The sequence below is a fragment of the Pelobates fuscus genome, chromosome 6 (assembly GCF_036172605.1).
Source record: "Pelobates fuscus isolate aPelFus1 chromosome 6, aPelFus1.pri, whole genome shotgun sequence".
Taxonomy (NCBI): domain Eukaryota; kingdom Metazoa; phylum Chordata; class Amphibia; order Anura; family Pelobatidae; genus Pelobates; species Pelobates fuscus.
Window position 1 is genome coordinate 277,757,872 of NC_086322.1, and position 19,257 is coordinate 277,777,128.

Sequence of the window (19,257 nt, forward strand, 5' to 3'; positions counted from 1 at the left end):
TTTGTACACTATAACTATTCTTAACATTTAAAGTTGATCTATCTTAATTGTAATTATTATCACAGTAAATATATTTTCAGAAACTGCCTAAGGGTGTGGGTTTTAGGTTTTTTTTCATTCATTAAACTCCAAACAGTAGTGAAAAGAAATATTACTAGCTAAATTTAGGAAAATCAATTCTAAAATATTTGAAAAGCTGAGAATCCAACATTAGCTTTCGTAATACAAAATACAAATACACCACCGGGTTTGCAGAAGACAAAGAAAAATTATTTATTTTAAAAGAATTGTATATTCAGTTACAATAAAGTTGTAATTACAATACAGTCCAAAAGTTCCCACAAAACTTAAATCCAAACAATAAATATATCATTATTAATTCATTATTCTTTTTGGCATTTATATAGCGCCCACGTAATCCGCAGCGCTTTACAATATCAGTAGAATACTAGTTTACAAAAAATATGCAGCAGATCCACATTGTCTTATCATTATAATTTGCTGAAACAGTTACAAAAATGCTTTCAGTACTTGGAAATGAAAATGTTCTTTCCTTTAATATTTGCTAGGCAAACCACTCAACACCATCCTTCGATAAAGCTGCATATAGTCATTGTAAATATTGTATTGATATACAAGCTGTAGATGAGTTCTATTTTTTTCAGGAACGGTATGACACAAACAGTGTCCAATAATTCAGAACAATATCAGTTTTACTTGTACACATAGCTAATATATTTTGTGTTGGATTTTCACTTGCATTTAATCAGTATCAGTTTAGGAATGGAAAGGGAATTAAAGAAAGACAATAAATGCAGATTGCTAATTCCAGAGAAGTTGACTTCATAATGATTCAATTCATGTTATTCTTTATCTAGAGAGGCATCGAGAGCTTATTGAGAAGCACATGGCCATTACTTGCACTTGTTGTCATGGGATGCTAGAACAGAGCAGACGTGGAAAAATTAGATTGGCACACAGACTTTATTACATCTTTTATTTTTGAGTTGATTAAATCTTAAGAAAGTAATAGAAACATAGAATGTGACGGCAGATAAGAACCATTCGGCCCATCTAGTCTGCCCAATTTTCTAAATACTTTCATTAGTCCCTGGCTTTATCTTATAGCTAGGATAGCCTTATGCCTATCCCACGCATGCTTAAACTCCTTCACTGTGTTAACCTCTACCACTTCAGCTGGAAGGCTATTCCATGCATCCATTACCCTCTCAGTAAAGTAATACTTCCTGATATTATTTTTAAACCTTTGCCCCTCTAATTTAAGACTATGTCCTCTTGTTGTGGTAGTTTGTCTTCTTTTAAATATAGTCTCCTCCTTCACTGTGTTGATTCCCTTTATACTGTATAACAGTTGGATCAATAAGCAAGGTTTGGAAATATCAAATATCATTGTGATACATAGCTAAGCATTTTTGTTGCAAATTTAATTTTTTTTATTGTGATGTATATTACTCACCTCCAGAACTGGTATGATTGGAAATACTGCGAAAAGAATTAGAGATGTTTAGAAGAACTGATATGAAAGAGGTGTGTATTATATTTGTTATCAAAAATACGCAATTACCTTAGGTGAAATTAACTGTAATTGTATATAGAGCAGCACATATTGTATTGCCTTAACATCAACATTCTTCGGTAATTAGTACTTTATACTTCGTAATATGCATTCAGGATTACTAATAATCTAATTAATAACGCTTTAACTAGTAAAAAAAAAATCCCTCTAAAAAGGTGCATCCAGAAACTTGATGCCCAGCTATGGCAGACATATAATCCCAATGACGCACTGTCAACCTTACAATTAGTAAAGCAACATGTGATCTGTGGTTATGTAACAGGTGGGGATCTCTGTTTTGGCCACTTCTGATTTAGTATGTTGCACTTCCCTATGTCTTCTTACTAATCTACTATGTAAACTACACTCATCATCTCTGCTTTATTTACATCCTTACCACCGACTTCCGGGATTCTTCCCAGTTGCACATCTTCTTCCTTCTAAACCCTAATATTAAAACAAACTATCTATTCAGCCACCTCATTTATAATTTTTTGTACCCCAAAACCCATCTATGCACATATACCTTGTGTGAAACCCCATTTTGTAATTTCTTTACGACCAATAATTATCTCCTCCTTAGTTTTCTCCCTCAGTCACCTATCTCATCCATTCAAATAATATATACATTTAACTGTCCACCTCAGTTACTAATATTATATTTTACGATATGTTCTATAAGCTAATTCATTTAAAATATTCTAGTGTTTATTATGCTCACTTGTGACAGTATACTCAGGAATGTAGGTAAGTGCCCCATTTATTGGTGTTATACATGAATATTAAGATATATCAATAGCCAGGTTTTGTCAACTTTTCCATCATAGACTGTAAAATGATGACTACACTTAAACCAGCATTATTTTGTTTTTCTTCTCCTTTTTTGATCTGAATACTTAACAACTAAATTTGACAAAAAATTGTAATACGCACTGAATGTCATGTCCATCCAGCAGATGTCTATAGGTGTTGATTTCCATCTCTAGATGGGTCTTCTGGTCCATGAGAACTTGGTATTCATGATTCTGTTGTTCTAGGTCAGATCGGATCTGTGTCAGCTGACCTTCAATGTTATCAATCAGGCATTGTAACTGGGAAAGTTGGGAACCAAACGTTGCCTCCGTCTCTGATAAGGTGCCCTCCAGAGCTGATTTCTGCCAATGATGACATAGCAATATTACGTAACTAAGTAGGTATATGATCCCTTATTCAGGGATTTATTTTTTCCATCATATTATTGTACTATTGTTTAATAGATTTAAAGGTTCAAAACATTCCCACATTCCATCATGATGATATTAGTTAAAATAGCTGGCTTTGCTTCTTTGTGTTGTGTGTCAATGGTTGGATGTATTGCAGTGAACGCAAAATAAATTTTCAACAAATGTTGAAAGTAAAGGTTGACGAGTACCACCACTGCACATTGATACATTTTTGCATAGTCTAATAAAATGCTCGCCCAAAAGGATTGGGAGATTGAGTGCAAATACATTAAGTAACTCTTAACATTGAGAGTTAACATTCATATATATATATATATATATATATATATTTTTTTTCTACACAGCAATGGAAACATTTCTCGGGAAAGCATCCAGCATACACTAGAAGGTCATCATCAAAAACACAATCAAACCAAACTGTATGAAGTCAACCTCCAAAAATAGCAAGACATGTTAAATATCCTATGATAAAACAATTCTCCAGAATTATTATTAATATAAGATGCACGTCATGAAAAAGACATAAATGCTATTAATGGCACGTCTTGAAGACATCCAAAAATGGATGATGGTAAACTTTCTTAAACTAAAGACTGACACAAGAGACTTTGTAGTCAATAGAGCATTATTAGAACCAATAAAAACAGCAAGTGCGGAATATAGGCATGGTTTTGCTTTAAATATGTTTACATATTTTAATTCATGCTGACATACCATACTCAGCTGGCTCTGCAACTCAATCTCCAGGGTCTGTAAAGACCGCTTTGAATCAATGATATCATTATTAACTGACTGCAATTGTACGGCTCCTAAAGACATCTCACGGTCCAGTTCTGCACTCTGCAATAAAAAAAATATTTCATGTAAAAACAGTAATACGGTTCTTACCAATCTGGTATGGGTCTATAGTTTTAGTGTTATAGTTTACTGTCAGCTAGTTGCTCTATGATATTATGGTTAGAATTACCCTTGCCAAGAACATGCCCTCGACTTCCCTGAGGTTCCTCTCCATCATGTTTTCATATTCTTGTCTGAGCTCAGATAGAGCTCTGTTCAGGTCGATGGATGGAGCAGCATTCATTTCTACGTTGACTCTGGTTCCAAGCTGAGCACGCAGACCATCCACTTCCTTTGAAAAAGACAAAGGACTAGGGTAAGACGTGAAAAGGAAAATTTTAAAGTAATTTATAAAGAAAAGTTGTATTGGAGCCCATAGTAACCTTTCAACATTTTACCCTTAGGTTTGAATGTGTAAACAAACACCCACGATGTATGTAAGAAAGAGATCCCCAAAACTGTTCACATTTAATAATTAATGGAAAAAATGTAACTGGACATTTGTAGTAAAAATGTAGCCATGTATCGTACAAAGTAACCACTGGTAAAAGTACCAAGGATTCTCTAGCCTGCAGTGGCAAGAAACTTTTGAGGCCTGGCTAGTAGCTTACGACTTGACATTTAAAGTCCTGTAATTATTCCAAATGCATCTTTGTTCTCAGTAGTGTTTTAATAAATTATAATAATAAGCCATCTACATCTTTCCATTTTACCCCTGAATGGTTATTCCTCATCTGGAAAAGTTCTTGCTGGAGACTTTGGACTCCTCCGGATAAGGTTTGCACTTCATTGTTAATTTGTTGTAAGACTCTTCTCAAGGAACCAGTATCTCCATCCACATTGTTCCTTGTGTTTATCTCCATCTCACACCTAAATTGATAAAAATAATAAAAGAGCACACCATATTATATAATCAATTCTGAGAATAGGCATGGAAATTAATTATTTATCACTTTTCAATTTAACGCTGGTTGAAAGTATTTTTTTCTGTATGGAATAACATGAAAAAAACGCAGCTTGATGATAACTACGGCAATGCTATGTGCAGTTAGTAAAGGATTGTGTAAAGGTATTTACAATATATTGTACTATGATTACACGGAATGCAGCAATATACAGAAATAGTTATGGATAAATTATAATGCCTTGATAATCCTAAATTAGACAATAGTCTACCATAAAGGTCAGCACTATCTTCTAACCTATGGTCGTAACTCGGTCTGTTTTACAAAGTGGACATTTAATAAAAACAAAGACACAGACATCAACAGAAAATCCACCAAAGAAGTTATGGCTTCTAACAGTTAAAACCATAATAGACGAAACTAATGCTTACAATCAAACATAATAGACACCTTAATAGAACACATAAGAAAGTTTACAGCTACTGCATTAACTTTCCTCAACCGAAAACTTAGTAAGAACATTACTAAAGCAGTTACTTCAGTGCTAGTAGACCCCATCGTTGACTTGAGAGAATTTTCATTAAACTGAAGTTATGTACAATTCTATGCTGAATGTTTTGCTGTAACAATATAAAAATAGGTTTCTTTGTGAGAAATTAGAGCTTTTAAGATTTTTTTTTAATATTGTGTTTTTTTTTTTTTTTTTTTTAATTCTTTATTTTTGTAGTGCATATGAGGGTAACATACAGGCATGTGGTACCCCAGAGGCAATCCACATGCAGATTTCTAAGCCAAGATTACATAACAGGGAGAGCAGTGGGGTATGTTAGTACGATGCACTAGTTTTTTGTTTTACAAACAAGCTTAATACATGCTATTTAGGCAGGTTAAAGAATAAAACTGGGATAAATTATGGATGCATATACATAGCATGTTCATTTAGTTTAGGTACATTAGCTGAGTTAGTGAGCTCAATACAAATAGTGAATAACAAAAAGGAGATCATGGTTAAAGTAGGTTAGGTGAAGATTAATGAGTATTCATCTTTCTTGGCTGCCTGAGCTTTGAGAGAGTGGTTACAAGTTATGCTAGACTTGGACTAGAACTTGAGTGGCTCTAATAAACCCTAAGGTAGCCCTAGCATTTTAAGACTAGACTGTAGTATATCCACCCCAATTGAGTCCCATGTCGGCCAGGCGAGGGTCAGAGGTTGCCTGTCAGGGGGCCAGCCTTTCTGCAGCGAGGATGTTGTTCTTGGTACGGGAAGCTCGTTGGCTGCTGTTCTGTTCATGGTCCCTTTGTGGGCAGATCGGACTGGAAAGAGATCCCAGGAATTATCTTTGCTATGGGTGGTCAGTAGGTATATTGCGGTCCCCTCGCGGTGGGCAGATTCGTGTGGCAGGGAGGCCATTATACCGTGACAGTTCCTCATTCACGCTGCTCCTGAGGTCTTATTTCCCTCTCCGCCAGTTCCCGCTCAGCGGTCTGTTTGTGTGGCTGTAGGAGAGGTGAGTGCACCCGTCTGTGAGTAGAGTCGCCTGCCATGTGGTCTCCGCCATTTTAAAGGGGACTTGTGCACTGGGCCTTCTTTGCCTCCGCTCCGATCGCTGGCATTGTGGTGTTCCGATGGGTCACAGGGTGGGGGCCGGGATCACCCCCGCCGGCCCAAAGGGGGGGGCACGGAACCGGACCTTCCCAACCCCGGGTTTCGTTCTTTACCGCTGGTGGGCAGGATAGCTGGGCAGCGGCCGTCCACCTCGCTCACCGCCCGAGCGGTCCTCATCGTGCGACAGGGATCGCCCTCCGAGGGACTAGAACTTCTCAGCAAGCCTCTCCTCGGGACCAGGGTGACCTCTCATGCCGGGGTTCAGCAGCCGGTTGTTCGGTAAGCTCGTTTTAAGGCCAAAACTTGAGATTCCTTCAGGAGCTACTCCATTTTGCGTCCGTTCAGCCTGGCGGTCCGGCCCCGCCCCCAATATTGTGTTTTTTTAATTATTAATTTAATACCAACCACCATACTTGATTAATATATGTTTATATTAATATTTGGCCACACAAAGCCACATTTACAATATATATGCTGCTACAGTTGTATAAAGCAAAGTCTTCACTTGTCTCTTTAAATCTCATAACTTCATGGACTTACCTGCTTCTGAAGTCATCTGAAGCATGTTGAGCGCTATCTATCTGTAGGACAATCCTTCCACTGTTAATTGTCGCCAAAGAAATCTGGTAAGCAAAGTCATTCTCAATTAATCTCTAAAAAGAATTTATATAACTTATTTTGCTTAAACATTTTAGTCTCCGTGAACTATATTTGATTATAACTAAAGTTAGGAGAAAATGTTCTGTTGATTATACACACTGATGTTGTATTTTCTATTTGAGAAAAGCTGAACCACATGCGATTTTTATAGCCCTGTGTCCAGAGTTTGAAATGCTGAATTCTTGAATGTAACAACATCATACTATTTATATAGTGTATATAACAGTTTTTATTATGTAAGTTACCGTATATACTCGAGTATAAGCCGAGTTTTTCAGCACATTTTTTGTGCTGAAAAACCCCAACTCGGCTTATACTCGAGTCAATTGTCTGTATTATGGCAATTTGCATTGCCATAATACAGACTGGGGGCTGTGGGGGCTGCAGAGAGATGTTACTTACCTTTCCTGCAGCTCCTGTCAGCTCTCTCCTCCTCCGCCGGTCCGTTCAGCTCTTCTGTCAGCTCACAGTGTAAATCTCGCGAGAGCCGCGGCTCTCGCGAGATTTACACTGGGAGCTGACCGAGGTGCTGAACGGACCGGCGGAGGAGGAGAGAGCTGACAGGAGCTGCAGGAAAGGTAAGTAACATCTCTCTGCAGCCCCCACAGCCCCCACAGCCCCCTCCTACACAGTGCCCATCCACTGGACCACCAGGGAAGGAGAGCCCCCCTCCCTGGCCAGCTAGCAAGCAGGGAGGGGGGATGAAAAAAATGTATATATATTAATAATAATAAAAAAATAAATAAAAAATAAATAATAAAATAAAAATAATAATAAAATAAAAAATAATAATAAAATAAAAAAAATAATAATAATAAAAAAATGTAATGAAGCAAAAAAATATTAAAATAATTAAAAAATAAAAATGCCCACCCCCCACCAAGGCTCTGCATCACACTCTGCATTACACACACACACAAACACACACACACTGCATTCATACACACACACTGCATTCATACACACACACACTGCATTCATGCACACACACTGCATTCATGCACACACACTGCATTCATACACACACACTGCATTCATACACACACACTGCATTCATACACACACACAGCACTCATACACACAGCATTCTCATACACACACACTGCACTCATACACACTGCACTCATACACACAGCATTCATACACACACTGCACTGATACACACACACACTGCATTCATACACACAGCATTCTCATACACACACACTGCACTCATACACATAGCATTCATACACACACACTGCACTCATACACACACTGCACTCATACACACCATTCTCATACACACACACTGCACTCATACACACAGCATTCTCATACACACACACTGCATTCATATACACACACTGCATTCATATACACACTGCACTCATATACACACTGCATTCTCATACACACACTGCATTCATTATATACACACACTAAATAAATATTCAATTAATATAATTTTTTAAGGATCTAATTTTATTTAGAAATTTACCAGCAGCTGCTGCATTTCCCACCCTAGTCTTATACTCGAGTCAATAAGTTTTCCCAGTTTTTTGGGGTAAAATTAGGGGCCTCGGCTTATATTCGGGTCGGCTTATACTCGAGTATATACGGTATATAAAACAGTTTTAAACATCTCTGTATCTCTATTATACAGTCAGTTCTACACAAGCGTTTAGGACTAGAATTATTTTACGGAATGGTACGTTTATTAAGAAGGTAAGTCATTAAAACATACATTACAAGTAGGATCACCCAACAAATAACCACATTAGAAGAAATCTTTAATGGCATATATATTGGTTTAGTTCAAGTCAGAATGAAATGTATGCAGTGTATATAATATATTTTCTCATGTAATGTATATAAAATATTGTAGAATATTTAACAATTCAATATCTCTATTATACAGTCATGTCTACAGTGGTATTTTCAGGGTTTGCAGACACTGTGGTCTCTATATTTTATTATAATGACAAGTTTACTTTAAGTCATTAAAACATGCATTGTAGGTAAGCTCATTCTACAACTAACCACATTGGAGATAAACTCATACATGTCTTGTTTTACCTGGTTCTGTAGCTCCTGAATAGTCCTATAGTACTCACTGGAGTCAGGGAGTGAGCTTGGGGCATTGTTTGCATACCATTCACATATCTTCCTTTCCAGCTCAGCATTCTCCTGCTCCAGCGAATGGACCTTGTCTAAATAGGAGGCAAGACGCTCATTCAGAGCCCTCATTGTATCTTTCTCATTAATACGAAGTAGGTTATGAGAGTGGTTAGAACTCTTGAGATGACTTTTAAGGCCACCATGGCCACTTCCACCTCCATTTGCAAGACCGGCAGATGAACTGATAGATAGTTTTGAGTTTCCTCCAAGGTGGCTGGATGATTTATAGGAACCACCAGTATTAGAGCAGCTGAAGCTCTTATGGTGAAGTGTATTGGAGCTTCCATGATGAAGTGAAGAGATGCTACCAGAGGAACAATGGCCTCTAGAGCTGTGGCCTACCATGAGGGATCCAGAAGAAGAGTAGCTGCCTTGATGCTTCATGTTGATCTCTGATTGAGTTATACAAAGAATTGGAAATGTTTCTTCTTAAGAAAGTAAACTGCAAGTGTCTCTTTGACTTCAACCTTCTTATATATGAAGCAAGTTAGCTAGAATAAGGTTACTTTTATGGGTATTTTATGGGCATCACCTTCTTTTATGCAATGTTTTGTATCTGCCTTAAATGTGATTCAGGTATAAATAATTTGTGGATTAATGAGAACGCTTACAGGTGGTGAATACAATTATTAATATACTAATTTATTTTATAAATGTACATCAAAGGTATAGATCATCACACCTTGTAAAGGTCATACCGAGCTTTTGTAGTTTGGCTCTTGGAGCAACATAGTTGATATCCGCTGCACGCAGACTATGCCAGACACAGATTTGAATTAACTGATCAAAGGGATTAAATATTTGTTGAGATAGTGACAGATGGACAACAACAATAAAACAAATAAAAAGTGGCTGAATTAAATAGTTCTTCACTTGAAGCACAAGAATAAGGAACTTGAAAGTTGACAGCCAAATGAATACAAAAATATATATATTTGTTTTTTTTCACGAGGAACACATGGATATACTAGACTTGTCACAGAGAAGCAGTGATTCATGCAGCAAAATACACCATAAATGCAATTTGGACTGTTAAATGTTGGTCTCTTAGAGTGGTCCATGTACATGGTTCATAGAAAACATAGACAAACAACTAATAATGAAAACATATTGCCAGGTTTACACAAGGGTCATAAAGGGCTGAACAACAAAATAGACTTATTTTGGAAAACTATTCAAGAAGTATGGTCAAGGAAAGTAAGTAGTGGTGGTAAACACTTACGATGGTTGGAAAATAGTGACAATGTATCATTGACAATCTAACACATGACACGGAAATACATCTGTCTTAGGCTGTACAAACAAAGTGATTTAACTCGTAAATAATAGTGTACTGAGCAGTTAAACTGCAGGGGCATGATCTATAGATAAAAACCACGTCATTAAGCTAGAGCTGTTTTGGTGCATAGGGTATCCCTTTAACTTTTATTTTCCTATTTGGGAGTTTTAATGAGTTTAAATTTTTCCAAAACCAAAATGGACTGTACTCCTTTTTTTCCTTTCGCGATTCGTTCTACTTACTAGTTCCCCGCAATCCTCTATGGTCGCGATCCTGGGGACTGCCTGTGAGCCCAGGCAGTCCCCCTCCATCTGATCCAGCCTTCTTGGGCAATGTGATCGTGGGGTCCTTGCGATCACATGGCCGGAATGGCTGTACGCAGGTCTGTCTGCAGAGGGACTGCCTGAACTCTCAAGCAGTCCCCCTACTGCCTGAAATTTTTTTTTTAAAGTTAACATATAGGAAGGCCATTAGGCCTGAATTTGTGGGAGGAGTTATTTGCATATTTAAACGCATGGCTCCTACTCACCTATGTCGATCTCGCTGGTTGACCTGTTACCATAGCAACCAGCACTTCCGCCAAAACTTCAACTCCAGCGTCCCTCTGCTCTGACCTCTGGCCTAACACTCTGTTTCACCTGTGGGCATCCACCCGCCTTCCAGACACGAGACCCAGCACGCACACGTAAGTTCATGTAGGGAATAATAATCGATTATTCCTACGTTCAAGCCTAAAAACGCAGGGATAGGCTCCCTTTTTGTATTCACATCTTTATTTGTTTTCTCGTTCACGTAATCATCCGTTCAAATATTTTTCGGCGGCTTTCAGTAAGTTCGTACAAAGCTTTATAAATCTTTATGCTTACATATGGTACCCCAACAGCATTCCATACGTAGGTTTCAAAACATTTGTTACATTGGGTAGTAGATAGACAAAGCACTTCTTTTTTGGTTAGATATTACAGATGGATAACAATCGATGAAGAACAGTAGCTTAATATTTACGTAGAGTGTCCTCACTTTAAGGTGTAAACGTTGATCTGGGTCTGCTTGACTATGCGTAATTGATAGGTATACATGCTATACGGTAACTGCTGATCTAAGTAGTGATGTCGTGCTATAGATAAAACAGTAGGTGGTATATCAGGGCATAAAAGAGTATGCAGTGTTGGCTACTGGTAAACATGTAATTCTATGCAGGTTTCCGGCTAAACTACGTGTATGTGCCATTATTAGTGTTGTCGCGAACCCGAAATTTTCGGTTCGCGAACGGCGAACGCGAACTTCCGCAAATGTTCGCGAACCGGCGAACCGCGCGAACCATGCGAACCGCCATTGACTTCAATGGGCAGGCGAATTTTAAAAACAACAGGGACTCTTTCTGGCCACAAAAGTGATGGAAAAGTTGTTTCAAGGGGACTAACACCTGGACTGTGGCATGCCGGAGGGGGATCCATGGCAAAACTCCCATGGAAAATTGCACAGTTGATGCAGAGTCTGCTTTTAATCCATAAAGGGCAGAAATCACCTAACATTGACACCTGTCCTCAAAGCCCAGCCCTGATACACACTGACACAGAGCAGAATAGAGACTGTTCCCCGTCCTCAGAGACCATGATACACACTGACACAGAGCAGAATAGAGACTGTTACCCCTACATAGGGTCACTTGGCAGATATGGATTGACACCTGTCCTCAAAACCCCTGATACACACTGACACAGAGCAGAATAGAGACTGTTCCCTGTCCACAGAGACCATGATACACACTGACACAGAGCAGAATAGAGACTGTTCACCGTCCACAGAGACCATGATACACACTGACACAGAGCAGAATAGAGACTGTCCCCCCTACATAGGGTCACTTGGCAGGTATGGATTGACACCTGTCCTCAAAGCCCCTGATACACACTGACACAGAGCAGAATAGGGACTGTTCCTCCTACATAGGGTCACTTGGCAGATATGGATTGACACCTATCCTAATGATCCCTGATACACACTGACACAGAGCAGAATAGAGACTGTTCCCCCTACATAGGGTCACTTGGCAGATATGGATTGACACCTATTGTAATGATCCCTGATACACACTGACAGAGAGCAGAATAGGGACTGTTCCCTGTCCACAGAGACCATGATACACACTGACACAGTGCAGAATAGAGACTGTTCACCATCCACAGAGACCATGATACACACTGACACAGAGCAGAATAGGGACTGTTCCCCCTACATAGGGTCACTTGGCAGATATGGATTGACACCTGTCCTCAAAACTCCTGATACACACTGACACAGAGCAGAATAGGGACTGTTCCCCCTACATAGGGTCACTTGGCAGATATGGATTGACACCTGTCCTCAAAACCCCTGATACACACTGACACAGAGCAGAATAGAGACTGTTCCCTGTCCACAGAGACCATGATACACACTGACACAGAGCAGAATAGAGACTGTTCACCGTCCACAGAGACCATGATACACACTGACACAGAGCAGAATAGGGACTGTTCCCCCTACATAGGGTCACTTGGCAGATATGGATTGACACCTGTCCTCAAAACCCCTGATACACACTGACACAGAGCAGAATAGAGACTGTTCCCTGTCCACAGAGACCATGATACACACTGACACAGAGCAGAATAGAGACTGTTCACCGTCCACAGAGACCATGATACACACTGACACAGAGCAGAATAGAGACTGTTCACCGTCCACAGAGACCATGATACACACTGACACAGAGCAGAATAGAGACTGCCCCCCCTACATAGGGTCACTTGGCAGATATGGATTGACACCTGTCCTCAAAACCCCTGATACACACTGACACAGAGCAGAATAGGGACTGTTCCCTGTCCACAGAGTCCATGATACACACTGACACAGAGCAGAATAGAGACTGTTCCCCGTCCACAGAGACCATGATACACACTGACACAGAGCAGAATAGGGACTGTTACCCCTACATAGGGTCACTTGGCAGGTATGGATTGACACCTGTCCTCAAAGCCCCTGATACACACTGACACAGAGCAGAATAGGGACTGTTCCTCCTACATAGGGTCACTTGGCAGATATGGATTGACACCTGTCCTCAAAACCCCTGATACACACTGACACAGAGCAGAATAGGGACTGTTCCCTGTCCACAGAGTCCATGATACACACTGACACAGAGCAGAATAGAGACTGTTCCCCGTCCACAGAGACCATGATACACACTGACACAGAGCAGAATAGGGACTGTTACCCCTACATAGGGTCACTTGGCAGGTATGGCTTGACACCTGTCCTCAAAGCCCATGATACACACTGGGGGGAGCTACTGTCCTCCCCAACCCCTGCGCGGTGGGTGGGGGCCATAAATCACCCCACAGTGTTATTAGTGGTTCTAATGAGTGCAACGTAAATGGCTGCACAGGAGCTGGCCAACTGGAGAATTCAAAAGAGAAAACATGCACTGGAACTAATCGAGAAAGAGGAAAGACAGCCATACCAGATTCAGATGACAAAGCTGACACACAAGGGGTTAATTGAAATTGATACCGTGCCCGATCAGAACTTGACCCTAGAGGATCTGTCTGATTCTGTGTGGCAGCCTCAGGATTCTCAGCAGGATTGCATCTCAGAGAAAAGGGACACAACATCCCAACACAAGAGCCACCTTTTAGATCAGGACTGCCTTATATGCAAAGGGCTGATAAACCCCCCAGGTGATGCTGACTTAAGCCAATGGGTAATTACCAAGAAACCATGAATATGCTCCAAAATTTGAGCAATGGCCTTCAGTTCCCAGGAGAATTCTCTGTAATTATAGGAGAGAGTCAGGGTGCTAATATTATGCCACCTCTCCATGTGCCAAATACTGTTCCAGCAGGTCTCCCATATCCATCTTTTCCATTGTATCCAGAAGCAGCCTACCCTGGCTGGCATGGTATGTTGCCCCCTACTCATGCACTCATGCCGTTGTCCATTGACCCAGCCAATCTCTTCTCTTACCCGCTTTCACAAATAATACCACCTAACTTCTTATCTGATCAACATTTTACTGCAGGACCTCAACCTTTTGCATAAATGTTGTAGTTTTGTTATATTTACGTTTTTTTGGTTTTTTTTAACTGTTATGTTTTAGCGAAATATTGAAAAAAATACATGTAATGTGCTGAACATCAAAGCTGAAATTTTAATTTGTCTCAGTAAGTTGAAAGCCATACTTTCTATGGGAGTTTCAAATGTTCAATAATTGTTTTCTGAAGAAAGCATAACTGTCTGTTTTTAGCAAGCAACAACCCCATATTAAGCTGTTTATTCACTGAACATCTATTTGTACTGAATTGAAAACTGAATGACAAAATGTAGGCAGAAAACAAATGATTTGAATATATTCTTCAAATACCAGAAATTTGTAATTTGTTTTTTAGTTCACTACTATTCTGTGTTTAGTAATGTATAAGTGTGCCAGATGTGACAAGTTTACATAGGTTAATTATAGCCACTGTTATATATGGGCTGCAAATCCATGCATTTTGGCAAACACCTCAAAGCCCATGTAAGCTTTGTGTTGTTGAATTTCAGTGATTTCTTTTCTGTTGCATGTGTACAGTTGTACTGTAAAATGGGTAAAGCATGGGATATGTTTTTACATTTGTATACTAAAAATTTTAATATACGTTGAAAAAAAAAAAGGACGCTTGAGCCTACAGGCATTGCACATGAGCGTCCAGTAACGTGGCAAAAAAATTCCCAGCTCCCCAGAGGCTGTCCTAGCACCCCGGTCATACAAATATTCATTAACAGCTTTTTCTTGTTGGAGCAGGCGGTCGAACATTAGGAGTGTTGAATTCCAACGTGTAGGGCTGTCGCAAATCAAGCGCCTCACTGGCATGTTGTTTCGCCGCTGGATATCGGCAAAGTGAGCCATGGCCGTGTAGGAATGCCTGAAATGGCCACACACCTTCCTGGCCTGCTTCAGGACGTCCTGTAAGCCTGTGTACTTATGCACAAAGCGTTGTACGATCAGATTACACACATGTGCCATGCACGGCACATGTGCCAACTTGCCCAACTTCAATGCCGCTATCAAATTTTTTCCGTTGTCACACACCACTTTGCCGATATCCAGTTGCTGCGGAGTCAGCCACTTTTCCACCTGTGCGTTCAGGGCGGACAGGAGTGCTTGTCCGGTGTGACTCTCTGCTTTCAAGCAAGTCAAACCCAAGACGGCGTGACACTGCCGTATCCGGGATGTGGAATAGTACCTGGGGAGCTGGGGGGGTGCCGTTGATGTGGAGCAAGAAGCAGCGGCACAAGAGGACTCAGCCGAGGAGGTTATGGAAGAGGATGGAGTAGGAGGAGTAGAGGAGGTGGCAGCAGGACTGCCTGCAATTCGTGGCGGTGTCACCAACTCCTCTGCAATGCCACGCATTCCTTGCTTGTCAGCCATCAGCAGGTTTACCCAATGCGCAGTGTAGGTGATATACCTGCCCTGACCATGCTTTGCAGACCAGGTATCAGTGGTCAGATGGACCCTTGCCCCAACACTGTGTGCCAGACATGCCATGACTTCCTTTTGCACAATCGAGTACAAGTTGGGGATTGCCTTTTGTGAAAAGAAATTCCGGCCGGGTACCTTCCACTGCGGTGTCCCAATAGCTACAAATTTTTTGAACGCCTCAGACTCAACCAGATTGTATGGTAAAAGCTGGCGGGCTAATAGTTCGGACAAGCCAGCTGTCAGACGCTGGGCAAGGGGGTGACTTGGTGACATTGGCTTCTTACGCTCAAACATGTCCTTGACAGAAACACAGGACTGTGGGCAGATGAGCGGGAACTGCTCAAGGCGGGAGACGGAGTGGCGGATGGTTGAGAGGGGGCAAGAAGGACAGCAGTGGTTGACGTGGCTGAAGATGCTGGACCAGGAGGAGGATGGCGGCTTAGAGTAGGCGTGCTGCTTGTACTCATGTGTTGATCCCATAGGCGTTTGTGATGTGAGATCATGTGCCTACGCAAAGCAGTTGTACCTAGGTGGGTGTTGGACCTCCCACGACTCAGTTTCCTTTGGCACAGGTTGCAAATGGCATCGCTGTTGTCAGAGGCAGACACACAAAAAAAATGCCACACTGCTGAGCTCTGCAATGTCGGCATTCTGGTGGTGGACACAGCATGCGTTGATTGGCGTGCTGTCGGGCTGACCCCGGGTGCCGATGCATGCTGTCTGACTGTGCCACTAGCTCCTTGCGACGACCCCCCCCTGCTTCCAACTCGTCTCCTCCTCCTCTCTGTCTCCCCTTCTGAACTTTCACCCTGTTCTTCTTCTTGCCGAGCGGGCACCCACGTGACATCCATGGACGCATCGTCATCATCAACCGCTTCGCTTGTATCTGACAACTCAGAAAAGGAAGCAGCAGCGGGTACAACATCATCATCATCACACCGTACCTCCATGTGTTTAATGCTTCCTGCCTGAGACATATCCCTGTTATCTACATCCTCTAGCAATAATGGTTGCGCATCACTCATTTCTTCAAACGGGTGTGTGAATAACTCCTCTGACATACCAAGTAAAGCGGCTGTGGTGCTAGTTTTGGTGGTGGCGGCAGGCGGGTGAGTGGTATCTTGAGAGGTGCCTGAAGCTAAGCTGGAGGAGGATGGTGCGTCAAGGTTCCGAGCGGAGGCTGTACAAGATTGGGTGTCCTGTGTTAGCCAGTCAACTATGTCCTCAGAACTTTTCAAGTTCAGGGTACGTGGCTTCTGAAAACTGGGCATTATTCTAGGGCAAAAGGGAATCACAGCACCATGACCACGATGGCCCCTGCGGGGTGGCCTGCCTCTGCCTGTCATTTTTTTGGGGATTAGTGGTACTATGCGTGCAAGCTACTGTGAGACCAGATTTGATTGGCAATGTGAACTGTAACAGTTCTGCAGAGCACACACTGTAGGCCTGACACACCCGCTTGAAGACAAGTAACTGCTATTCAATCTATAACAGTGAAAAACAAATTTTGGTTTTAAAAGCACGCTATAGAGACACCAGATATGATTGGCAATGTGCACTGGAACAGTTCTGCAGAGCACACGCTGAAGGAAGGACTGACAGAGCCGCTTGAAGGACACTGACTGGCTGCTATTAGCTTACACTAGAAACCTTTTTTCTTTGTAAAAGCACGCTAAAGAGACACCAAATATGATTGGCAACTGTCAAAGCACGCTGGAACAGGTCTACAGAGCACACGCTGAAGTAGGCCTGACACCCAGACGCTTGCAGGCAACTAACTGATCTTCTATTACAGTGAAAAAAAATGATTTCTTTAAAATCTAAAGCTTAAGCTATTGTTAAAACAGATATGAGTGGTGGCACTGGGCAAGTAGGCACAGTATCCAATGTGAACCTCACACAGAAGCTGGCAGGCAGGCAACTGCTCTTCTATTACAGTGAAAAAAATTATTTATTTAAAATCTAAAGCTTAACCAATTGTTAAAACAGATATGAGTGGTGGCACAGACTGTGCAAATGGACAAGGCATCCAACCTGACACAGAAGCTGGCAGGCAGGCAACTGCTCTTCTATTACAGTGAAAACAAATGATTTATTTTAAATCTAAAGCTTAACCAATTGTTAAAACAGATATGAGTGGTGGCACTGGGCAAGTGGGCACAGTATCCAATGTAAACCTCACACAGAAGCTGGCAGGCAGGCAACTGCTCTTCTATTACAGTGAAAAAAATTTTTTATTTTAAATGTAAAGCTTAACCAATTGTTAAAACAGATATGAGTGGTGGCACTGGGCAAGTGGGCACAGTATCCAATGTGAACCTCACACAGAAGCTGGCAGGCAGGCAACTGCTCTTCTATTACAGTGAAAAAAAATATTTATTTTAAATGTAAAGCTTAACCTATTGTTAAAACAGATATGAGTGGTGGCACTGGGCAAGTAGGCACAGTATCCAATGTGAACCTCACAAAGAAGCCCTGTAATCTCCCCCCCTCCCTGCAATATTCTTCCCCCCTCCCTCCCTGCAATCTCCCCCCCCTCCCTGCAATATTCCCCCCCTCCCTGTAATCCCCGCTCCCTGTAATCTTCCCCCCTCCCTCCCTACAATATTCTTCCCCCCTCCCTCCCTGCAATCTCCCCCCCTCCCTGCAATATTCTCCCCATCGCTGTAATCCCCCCTCCCTGTAATCTTCCCCCCTCCCTCCCTACAATATTCCTCCCCCCTTCCTCCCTGCAATCCCCCCCTGCAATATTCTCCCCCCCTCCTGGCAATCTCCCCCCCCCCCCTTCATGCAAAATTCTCCCCCCTCCCTCCCTGCAATATTCTCCCCCCCTACCTGTAATCCCCCTCCCTGTAATCTTCCCCCTCCCTCCCTGCAATATTCTTCCCCCCTCCCTCCCTGCAATCCCCCCCGCCCCGTTTCTGTCAGTTTAATAGGCCACCTAACTAGGTCACATATCTGTTTAAATTATACTTGGCTACCTTTGATACATCCTACTCAGAGGGTTCATTTTCCCTTTCCAGCATTCACACTCTATTAAACCTCATGCATCTTTTAATTCTCTGTAATCTCCACCCCCTCCCTCCCTGCAATATTCTCCCCCCTCCCTGTAATCTCCCCCCCTCCCTGCAATATTCCCCCTCCCTCCCTGCAATATTCTCCACCCTCCCTCCCTGCAATATTCTTCCCCCCTCCCTCCAGGCAATCTCCCCCCCCACCCCCTCCCTGCAATATTCTCCCCCCCCTCCCTCCCTGCAATATTCTCCCCCCTCCCGGTAATCTTCCCCCCCTCCCTCCCTGCAATATTCTTCCCCCCTCCCTCCCTGCAATCTCCCCCTGTTTCTGTCATGACTAACAGTTTTTTTTATTTTGTAAGCAAGCTCTCGGCTAGGTTCTCAATACTCTGTCAGTTTAATAGGAGACCTAACTAGGTCACATATATGTTTAAATTATACTTGGCTACCTTTGATACATCCTATTCCGAGGGTTCATTTTCCCTTTC

The 19,257-nt window shown here is 41.7% G+C and overlaps 1 protein-coding gene across 1 annotated transcript; it reads right to left on the reverse strand.

Moving 5' to 3' along the window:
* Positions 1–308: 308 nt before the first annotated feature.
* LOC134565843 (keratin, type I cytoskeletal 42-like) lies at positions 309–9,065 on the reverse strand. The gene is made up of 8 exons (XM_063425511.1): positions 8,866–9,065; positions 6,688–6,770; positions 4,350–4,506; positions 3,767–3,928; positions 3,514–3,639; positions 2,510–2,730; positions 1,478–1,503; positions 309–940 (listed from the first exon to the last, which is right to left on the reverse strand). Exons 1-8 carry the CDS (start codon positions 9,034–9,036, stop codon positions 915–917), a joined length of 972 nt encoding a protein of 323 aa, XP_063281581.1. The 5' UTR covers positions 9,037–9,065; the 3' UTR covers positions 309–914.
* Positions 9,066–19,257: the final 10,192 nt, after the last annotated feature.